The following is an 11,070-nucleotide window of genomic DNA, read 5'->3' on the forward strand; positions in this document are numbered from 1 at the left end:
CAGGCATAGTATTACAGGCATAGGGTATAATAACACACTGGGTCTGGGACCGTACTTTGTATCTAGGTGTTTACTACTATCTTTAATATTCTATGGGCTTAGGTAGAGTCCTATCCTGGGAGTCCAGTCTTCGTGAATCTGTCGCAGTACATTCCACTTGATAGCTGTGATGTCTGGGTTTCTCCTTATTGCCTATGGTCAGACCCTTCTAGCATCACATCCTATGGTTGAGGTAAGTTTCCTACCAATTGTCAGTTCCTGTTTCTATTCTCTGTATACCACTGGTGGAACCAATAGGACTTGAGTCCTATTCATCCAAAGATTGAGTTCTAACAAGTAATATTTGTTTGGACTTAAGTCCTGGTCATAAATGACATAAGAAAGTGACTCATACCTGTTTGAGTGAATCCTGTTTTGTATCCATTAGTTGTTCCATTTTCTGGGGTCACAGTTGATGACACAGAAGAGTTTGGTTTAATAGAATGACAAGTAGCAGAGGATTGTCGGCTTCTACATTCTGGAAAGAAAAACCACATTATATGAACAGGTCAATATTCTGTTTAAACAAGTAATGGAGACATGATCCATAAAATCTCTTAAACAAAAAGCTACTCTTTAGATAGCAGTGGCTTCCTTTATGAGTGAGATATCACCTTCCCCTAACCCTGACTCCAAACAGTATAGAATGTTCAGCTAGGAGGACTGTTGTTCCTAGGACCAGATGTCATGCTTGGAAGGAAAAAACAATCAAGCCTTTGTTTCCCACAGATTAGTCCTCTGGGGAAAAATCCTCATAACCAATGTAGCTATATTAGTTTTATGGGTAAGAGAGAGGCTGAAATATCAATAACATAAAAAACCTGATAAACTTTTCAAAAACCAGTTAACCTCCTGTCCAGGATTTGTTTAAGTGTAGAACAGTAACTTTGATTCTGTCTAATCTGCTTTCAATATTTTCTACTCAATCTTAATTTATGTCCAAATATAGAAGTAATAAAAATGCAAAGACGATTAAAAAATTATAAATTCTTAATGTTTCCCTTCTTATTTATAGAAATAGCAGGCATAAATTGATTATTAATCATGCACTTCACAATTGCATATTAAGTATCTGTTGTTGGGATACTGGTATAATACATTAATAACACTTTGTACTGATATAGGTAGGTAGTGAAGTCTATAACCATTAGTGGATCATTAGTTCCAACTAAATTATAAAAATCATGTGAAATAGAAGTATATAAATAGTTGTAAATGAAAAATTAATATTAGAGGGTTCTAGGAAGTTTCCAAGTTTGCAAGAGCTAAGGGAAGTCTTCTCAAGGGCTTCTATAAAGAGATACTGTATTTTGGTCTAAAAACTCCAGGTTATTAGATGCATTGATATTATGTTTACATACATAAACAATTCTAGTTTCAAAATAGCAACTTCTACATACACAAGGTTTCTCAAACCTTTGAACAGCAAGAAGTTAAATATATTTCATATTTCTTCTCTTTAATTAGGGTTTATGACATTCAAAGCTATTTTCCTACAGGAAAAATCTTCAGACTTTATTAAGAATGTTATCTATAATTCACCAGGTTTATGAGTCAAGATTCAAGTTCGGATGATACCTTGCTTGGAACACAAACCCATTTCCTAAGGAATTACATAAATGCCACTTCAAATGCAAGCAAGAGTAATTACAGTGAAGGACTCAAGAGACAAATATATTGCAATTTAGATATACTCTGCTATTGTTTGTGGTCAGACAACAGTCATATATAGGCAACAAACAGAAACATTAAGGAATTATTTTATGGAAGAAAAAATCTTAGCATCTAAGAAACTGCTGAATAAACTCAAATGCATTGCAACAATGCACAGACATTGTACATTGTAGCAGTTTCTATCAAGCACATGAAGATGTGAAATTTCAACTGGATTTATTTGTAAGAATAAGTTAGGTTCTTCCTAATTTAAAAGGACCAAAACTTTGTCAACTTAATAGGGCAGTTTCCCTGACATTATAAAGACTATAGTATTTATTCCAGGTAGGTTCTGGACAAATTAAAATAGAAAAATATAGATCCTTGAAAATTATCAAAGAATTAAAGAAAAACTGAGTATCTGACACTTTGAAGTCCTCTCTAAATGAAAAGAGACCTAGAAAGTGTTGCTTATTTTCTCCCCTAAGAACTGCACTGCTTCCCAAAAGTCAAATGCAGACATGTACTTCCCTAAATATATCCTTTAAAAATAAAAGGATCAAGTCAATAACCTACTAAAGGGTTTCACATTTTTGGAGAGCCTCTGAACTTGAGCTCTTTATCTATATCACACCTGTACTCTGAACCCTGTAAGAGTCACTTGTCGCCAACACTCTATCTCCATTCCCTCCTCTTCCCCTCCAGGAATTTGATTACCTTTCCAGCAGATAAGAGGTCCCTTTGACAGTACACCCTGGGAGGTTCTGACTAGGTAGTACTTTAAGTGCTTCTGCTTCTTAGGCTGAGTGGTGAGCTTCAAGTTAATATGGTTGGAAAATTCCGTGAAATACCGAAATCCTCTTTCTCCACAGCCGATACAATTTCCAGAAAACCCTGGAATGAGGAAAACCAATGGTACTGGTGGCCTTCTAAGTTGACACAATTTCTTTGTATAATATCCTAATTTTAATTTGTATAATATCTCCTAATTTTAAGGAAATAATTCAAAGGGAAAACTTGGTTAACATTTTTTTTTAGAATTCTTTTTAAAAGAGTAGAAGACTGGATATAATTTAAATGCTGCTCCAACAAGATAATAGATAAGGAAATACAGTAGATAGTATCATGACAGAGGTTATTCCTATTATATATATATATATATATATATATATATATATATATATATATCTCAAGAAAACCTTGGTCCTAGAGACATCGTTTTCTTTTTCTTCTTTTTTTGGGGAAGGGGGGGTCACTCATGGGTTTTGAATTCAGGGCCTGGGTACAGTTGTTCCTGAGCTTTTCTGCTGATGGCTAGCCCTCTACTACAGTTCTACTTCCAGTTTTCTGGTGCTTAATTAAAGGTAATTAAGTCTCATGGACTTTCCTGCTTGGGCTGGCTTTGAACTGCTACTCAGCCTCCTGAGTAGCTAGGGTTTACAGGTGTGAGCCACTAGCGCCCAGTTTCATTATTTTTTCTCATGGATTCCTTCTTAAGAATCTGTCAGTCTTAGTCCTGATTCTCTGCCCAGCCCACTATAAGAACGAGCTGCCATGGCCATAGGTAATAAATCCATGAGCAATATCTGACCAAATGTAAAGCAGAAAAAAATCTTTCTTCTGGGATTTTGCAACAAACAAAGTCAGTCCAATGATACTGGACTCTGCGTTTGTAAAATTTTGTAAAAGTTGTGAAGAGGAAGCTGATCTTCAGAAAAGAGAGTTGATACGGACATCAATGTGCAGATTCAGAACACTCAATTTCAGCTCCTGTGAGATCTAGTTTTACTTTCTGACAGGAGCTCCATGGCATTCTTGCTTCCTGTTTATTCAAACTAGCTTATTTTTCCTTTAGATCTAACATTTGAGCAACTCCTTACCCAGAGTACTCAAACAAAATAAGACTTTTAATGGTCTGGTTCAAACAGGAGGTGTAAGATAGAGAAGATAGATGAAATAGGGAGAATAAGACATTGCTGGAGGCATGGCTCAAGTTGCAGAGTGTCAGTCATGAGCGTGGAGTCAGAACTTAAGGCCCTAAATTCAAGCTCCAGTACTGGTGCATGTGTGTGCGTGTGTGTATGCATGCACACACACACATATGTGTGCACACAGAGCAATGTTTTGCTTTATTGGAAACCAACATTTCAGTTCCCCTTGATATACAAAGGAATAGGCTGGAAGTAACAGTAAGTTCCTTTGGTTGTTTCTGATGAGAACAAAACATATTTGAAGTCTACAGATGAACAGGACAACAGTTGAAGATAAAAAGGTGGCATTCCGGGCTGGGAAGGTGGCTCCGTGGCAGAGCACTTGTCTTGCATGCATGAGGCCCTGGGTTCGATTCCCCAGCACCACATAAGCAAAAAGGAAAAAAGCCAGAAGTGGTGCTGCGGCTCAAGTGGTAGAGCACTAGCCTTGAGCTGAAGAGCTGAGGGACAGCACCCAGGCCCAGAGTTCAGGCACCACGACTGGACCCCACCCCCCAAAAAAGGCGGCATTCCGTAGTGTATAAAGACAATATATCTATATATAAATAAATAACTGAAAATAAATTCACTGAAGTGACACTTTTCAAATCCCTAAACCAACCTGGTATATAATTAACAATGATAAGGAGAAAAGAGAAACATCACAGGATTAAAGAGAATATCTTACAACGTCCTCATTTTAGAATGCTAACAATCAATTCAAATTATCTATAAATATGCAGGCCACTTTATTACTATTCATTCAACAATTATTTATTGAGTACCTATCTTTATGTCAGTCATTTTGTTCAGCATTAGAAAATAAGTCATACAAAAGAGATAATCATAATCTCTAGTCAACTACATAGAACTAATAATTTATTACTGTTACTTTATAAGAAAGGAACAACATAATTTTATAATTCAGATGGATTATATTGGAAAATATTTGCACAGTTCTCAATACCTTGAGGCCAGTGGGCCCTGCCAAAAGTTGTCAATGACTGTCTAATTCACTAAGTTCCTAAACTCATTGATCCACCCATCCAATAAACACTTATACTCTACAGTGTATCAATCACTGTTTCAGGTACTATACATCAGTACTGAACAATAAGACAAAGCCCCTGCCCTTGTAGAACTTACATCTCAAGTGATTCCTGATGAAAAACTGCTTGATCTGTGAGATGGGTATACCTCACCCATACAGAAAAAGAAAGCTATAAGAGGGTTTCGCCTGAAATAATTAAGAACAGGGCTGAAAACTAAGGTGTGTGTGGTAGGTCCAGGTAATTCTGAAATGACTGGTTTCATCTGAATGAACAGCTAGTGAGGTTGGGCTTCATTTTTTATCTTTTCCTTTGTGAATATTCTCTAAGATAAAAAGCAAATGTGAAAGAAGCACTTGCCTGCACCATCTGCAAAAAGAACCTCCATGTTAACGATGACAGCTAACATGTGAAAGAGTTAAATTCCACCACAGTTAGTTGTGACTACTCTTGTGTGGTTTCAGCATGATTAGCCTTAGCTCACAAGAAATAGTACCTTTCCAAAGCTCTTGCTATATCAGTAATGAAAAGTTCCATCTCTTATACCTGAATTACATTTCTAGTTTTCCTGGTGGTCAAGTCTTCCAATCGCATGTTAGATTTGGAGCATGTGCACTGCCAAATAGATTAGTATAATTTTAAATCGATTTTCCTACAGCCTTTGAAATCAGCATGCTTTAACCAAGTTTTAGAAAAATTGATACTGGAGTCCACAAGGGTCCCAGAATACTTGAATCTTTAAAAAACAAATTCTCTAGGGGCTGGGAAGGTGGCTCAGTGGTAGCGTGCTTGCCTTGCATGCATGAGGCCCTGGGTTTGATTCTTCAGCACCACATAAGGAGAAAAAGCCGTTAGTGGCACTGTGGCTCAAGTGGTAGGGTGCTAGCCTTGAACTGAAGAGTTCAGGGACAGAGCCCAGGCTCAGAGTTCAGGCCCTATGACCGACAAATAAAATAAAATAAATTCTCTTAGTGCATACTAAAACTTCTATCATAAGTAAAAACTGTTTTTAGATAATATAGTACTGGACATGTAAAAATCTCACCAATGCACTGATCCAAGAAAAACCTTCTACAGTACTGTTGTACTATATATTTTTCTGTGGAGAAGTGACTAGTGAAACATTATGTCCATTTATACTTAGAAAGAAAAATGTGCCAGGTTATGCAAGGTGGGTGCCTTATAAACAGCTCATCTCATTTTTAGAGCATGAAAGGTAGCTATTATTGGCCCCTTTATGTAGATGAGAAATCTGAGACTTCAAGTTCTTAATCTACTTCAAGTTCCTAAAATACTAGCTGGTAATTCTTATCTAGATAGGTAGATGTAGGCAGACAGAGAGAGAGGGGTCACAATCTTCTTGCCTGAACCTTCCAAGTGCTAGGATTACAGATGGAAACCACCTCACCTAGCTTAAATCTGGGACTTAAATTCAGTTCTGGTTTCAAAGTCTATGGATATTGTATCAGATTGCTGATTATAAAGGAATTTGAGAAGGCACTAGTGGCTCAAGTCTATAGCCCTGGCTTCTCAGGAGGCGAGATCTGAAGATCATTGTTCATAACCAGCCCAAGCAGGAAAGTCTTATCTCCAACTAATCATCTAAAACTGAGAAGTGGAGTTGTGGCCCAAGTGGTAGAGCACTAGACTGAGTGAACACAAAAGCTCAGAGACAGCAACTAGGCCCTGAATTCAAGCCCCAGGACGAGTGCATGTGCGTGCACGCGCGCGCGCACACACACACACAGAGGACTATGTAGTATACTATTCTGATGGTATTTTCTGTGTCTTTGCATGATGTATTATAACAGAATTCCCCTAGTTGTGCAAGAATCATTGACCAAAAAGGGATTATGATTGTTTTCTTTTTCAGTGTCTAGTCAGAGCTGACCTTGATTTATTTCAATAGATTGTAAGGTTTTAAAAATGCTAAAAATGCCATAACAGTTTTACACTACCAACTTGTAAGTTCTGTGAAAGAAAGGATTGTGCCTTATAATTTTGGTGCCTCCAAGTCATTGTGCAGCATTATTTATTTATTTATTTTTCCAGTCCTGGGGCTTGAACTCAGGGTCTATGCACTGTCCCTGAGCTTCTTTTGCTCAAGGCTAGCATTCTACCACTTGAGCCACAGCACCACTTCTGGCTTTTTCTGTTTATGTGGTACTGAGAAATTGAACCCAGGGCTTCATGCGTGCTAGGCAAGCACTCTACTATGCATTGTTTCTCATATCCAGCACATTTTGAGAAAATAGTATTGAATGAATGAATGAACAAATTGAGTAGGTGAACTTTCTCTGGTAATTTGGGGCAGTTCATAAGCTTTATCATTAAACATATATTAAACTATATACTCAATTTCACTTAAAGAATAAATAAACATATTTTTGTGGGATTTATGAAACATGGAAATTGTCACTTCTTTTCCTACAAGCCAGAATCATGAGGGCTCTAGACTACAACTTAAGAAGCCTTCAAAAAGCATGTACAGAGTCACCTTCTGACTTAAGATAGTGATTGATGGGCTGGGTGCAGTGTTCACAATTCCCTCTACCTGGGAGACTGAGATCTGGAGGACTAAAGTTCAGACAAAAGTTAGCAAGACCCCAGCTCAACAAAGGACGCTGGGTATAGTCGTGCATATCTATAATTCTAACTACTCAGGTAGCATAAATAAGAGAATCAAGGTATAAAGCCAGTCCTATCTGAAAAATAACTAAGAGCAAAAAGAACTAGAAGTGTAGCTCAAGTGGTAGGCACTTGCCTAACAAACTCAAGGCTCTGAGTTAAATGCCAGTATTGACCCCCAAAATTATGAAAGATATAAAATATATACAAATATAATATATAACATAAATATAAAAATATAAAATATGTTGTGGAGATGCTAGTATTGTAAGTCGAGAAAGTCAAACAGTTCTGAGATAATACTATATATTTCTTATCATTTCTAGACTCCTAGTTATTTTAGGTGAACTAATGTTAAAAGTAAAGTAGGAATCACATCTGTCAAGTATAGAAAGGAATAGCGGGTAGAATGAAAAACTACCTTACAAAGTAGAAAATCCACCAAATAAATGAGAGCTGACATAAGTTTTAGATTAATGACTACATAGAGTATGTTGCACTTTGTTTTACAAAAAATTGTTTTATGCTGGTATTGAACTCAGGGCCTGGTACCTTCTAGACAAGTAGTGCTCTAGTACTGAACTACACTCTTAGCACCAGAATATCATTTTTTGACAAATTGTATGCTGTTAATATAACATTTGGTCAGAATTGCCTCTTAATTAAGGGAAACATTTTGACAATAACCAGTGAAACTAACTTTTTAAATGCTTAAAGAAAAAAATTGATCTAAACTACATAAGTATCAACTAATTCTGATATACACAAATTATATGTCTATTATATATAATTATATAAAATCATATATGTAATATGTACTATAATAAATAACATGACAATATGTAATAAATGCATAATATATAATGTTAGATACATCTAATTTTATTTTGCTTGAGACAAGAGAATTACTATGTAGTCTAGGTTGGCCTTGAATTCATGATCTTCTAGTCTCAGTCTCCCCGTGTTAGGATTACTGACAGGTAGGAACTTCTATGCCCAGCTGTATTTTTTAATGCTGTGGTAATTTTAAATAAGCTTGCATTTAACATCTGCCCAGAAGTAATATTACAGGCATGAAATACTCACCTAAAAGTGCATTTTTCCCATTATCATCTGGTAGGAATCGCTTGTCTACAGCACACACTAGGATATGTTCAGGAAGATTGGGAGATTTGGCCCCCACCAGGAGGAATCCTGCCGGGATGTCGATTTGTTCCATACAGAGTGATACCAAACGCAAATCCTTTCCTGCTTGACAAAAACCTAGAAAGCAGTAAAAAGGAAATAGTAAAATATTTGGGGGGGTATGTTTTCTTATTTTCCCACTGGGGATAGTAATTTACAGGAATCATATCTAAGACTAAAAGGAAGGCCTATGGACTCCAACCAGAAGACAGATTTCTCCTATATGCCCTTCTGAATTGTGTTGAAAGGTACTAAAAGAAGATATTTCTATCTGGTTTGGTCACAACAATTCTTTATCTTTTGATCGACAAATAAGGCAATAACAAATGGACAACAAACTTTGAAAATTTCATTAAAAAAGCTTTCAAGTTTTTATAATTTTTATGTGCACAGAGCAATTTTTTCTTTCATTTTAACTTAATTCAAATTATCTTCATTTTTACTTAACCTAATTTCAATAGGGTTTTGTTACTTCCAACAATAGATGAATTGTTTATATGACAAATGCTATTTGGGGGAGATGTGTAAGGTTGGGAAATGTTTATCTGATACTCCACATACAAAGCTGGGGGTAGCACCATCATCACCACCCAAAAGAAAGTAGGGAAGAACCATGTTGGATTCTGCCAGCATTAAATCACATATTATTTTGATTAGCTGCCAATAGACAATTGAAAACAATCAGTGAAACACATGAGAAAAAAAAAACTGTACCAAACCATTGTATGAAACTGTAGTGCATAAAAATCTACCATAGGATCTGGGTCTTCAAACCTTAAACGCTCGTGATGGAACTGAAAAAAGTCAACATAACAAATCCTCAAACAATAAAGACAATGGAGCTCCACTATTTCAAGCTTGTAGATCTCACTTAACATTAACAAAAATTAGTTCAACTTTCACTGAAGGCCATGATATAAGAAAAATATATCCAAGTTACTATGAATTCTTTTACCATTCAAAATGAATCTACATTTTATTATTCAGTATAAAATCTATATTTATTTAGCAGTAAGCCATTTATATATGTGAACCATATTTGTTATTCAATTTACAGTTTGGGGATGCATGGAAACCTCTGGAAAAGTTCTGCTTCTTGTACTCTCCTTAATGGATAGTGTTCACAGGTTTAGGAGTTGGGAGTTGATGAGGATGACATTGATGGCAGTTAAAACTTGTGAAGTACTTACCAGTAGTCAGGTCTAGTTTGAACACTGTACTATATAGAATATCTACTTTCTCAAAATTTGTAGGATCATATAATTCTTTTCATAGATGTAGAAACTGAGTCTCTTTAAAGGCTAGAGAACTTGCCCAAGGTTATGTGAGTCCAGTAACATTCAATGATATAAAACATGGGAATTTTGCCACATAAGAACAGACAAAAGCATACTATTCATTTTGGCAAAAGAAAAGCTTAGAGCAGTTATAATTCAGTGGTAAAACTGTCAGGAATGAACATGGGCTTGCTCTCTTTCTCTTTCTTTCTTTCCTTCTTTCTCCCTCCCTCCCTCCTTCCCTTTCTCCCTTTCTTCTCTTCCTCCCCTCCCTTCCTTTTTCTTTCTCTCCCTCCCTCCCTCCCTCCCTCCCTTCCTTCCTTCCTTCCTTCCTTCCTTTCCTCTCTCTCTCTCTTTTTTGTGTTAGCACTGGGGTTGGTAGTTAATTGGAGATAAGAATCTTACAGACTGCTGTGGTGACAAATGTCGATAATCAAAGGAGGAGGATGAGGCAGGAGTTTGAGACCAGCCTGAGCTACACCTTCAGCAGGGAAGGTGGCTCAATGGTAGAGTGATTGCCTTGCATGTATGAGGCCCTGGGTTCAATTCCTCAGCACTACATAGGCAGAAAAAGCCAGAAGTGGCCCTCTGGCTCAAGTGGTAGAGCACTAGCCCAGAGTTCAAGCCCTATGACTGACACTCCCCCCCCCCAAAAAAAAAAAAAACAACCTCACAGAGTTTCTTGTGTGGGCTAACCACACTCCTCAGATCTCAGCATCCTGAGTATATGGGATTACAGGTATGAAACAGCCCAAGAGAACACAAACTTTTTAGTCAAATTCTAAAGTAGTATTTAGGAAGCATTTTAAAGTACTAAAAAGAGCACCATTAAATCAAAGAAATTCTAATTTGCATATAGACAATAAACCTGAAAATTTTTCCCTCAGGATATAATACCTTAATTAAAAGTATGACTTACTACAAAAGGCAAAACATTTCAAATATCACTCCAAAAGGTATAGGGATAATGAGAAGTCTATGGTTGCCTAGGAAAGGAAAACAGGGAGCTTTGGGAAGCTCTTGAAATGGTGATCCAACCTTTCTACAACATAGTCACTCTATAAGAAAGAGTAGCTGGGGGTTGGGAAGATGGCTCAGTGGTAGAGCGCTTGCCTTGCATGCCTGAGGCCCTGGGTTTGATTCCTCAGCACCACATAAGCAAAAAGAAAAGAAGCCGGAAGTGGCGCTGTGGCTCAAGTGGTAGAGCGCTAGCCTTGAGCTGAAGAGCTGAGGGACAGCACCCAGGCCCAGAGTTCAGGCCCCACAACC

The 11,070-nt window shown here is 37.1% G+C and overlaps 1 protein-coding gene across 1 annotated transcript in view; it reads right to left on the reverse strand.

Moving 5' to 3' along the window:
- Greb1l (growth regulation by estrogen in breast cancer-like) overlaps positions 1–11,070 on the reverse strand; it is a 130,663-nt gene that overhangs the window by 99,098 nt on the left and 20,495 nt on the right. The window contains exons 4-6 of the mRNA XM_013014823.1: positions 8,426–8,602; positions 2,410–2,586; positions 395–517 (exon numbers count right to left, since the gene is read on the reverse strand). Of these exons, the coding sequence (XP_012870277.1) occupies positions 395–517; positions 2,410–2,586; positions 8,426–8,602 (477 nt within the window). The remainder of the gene's footprint in view (positions 1–394; positions 518–2,409; positions 2,587–8,425; positions 8,603–11,070) is intronic.

Source organism: Dipodomys ordii, unplaced genomic scaffold (assembly GCF_000151885.1).
Source record: "Dipodomys ordii isolate 6190 unplaced genomic scaffold, Dord_2.0 Scaffold25, whole genome shotgun sequence".
In the NCBI taxonomy this organism is placed as follows: Eukaryota; Metazoa; Chordata; class Mammalia; order Rodentia; family Heteromyidae; genus Dipodomys; species Dipodomys ordii.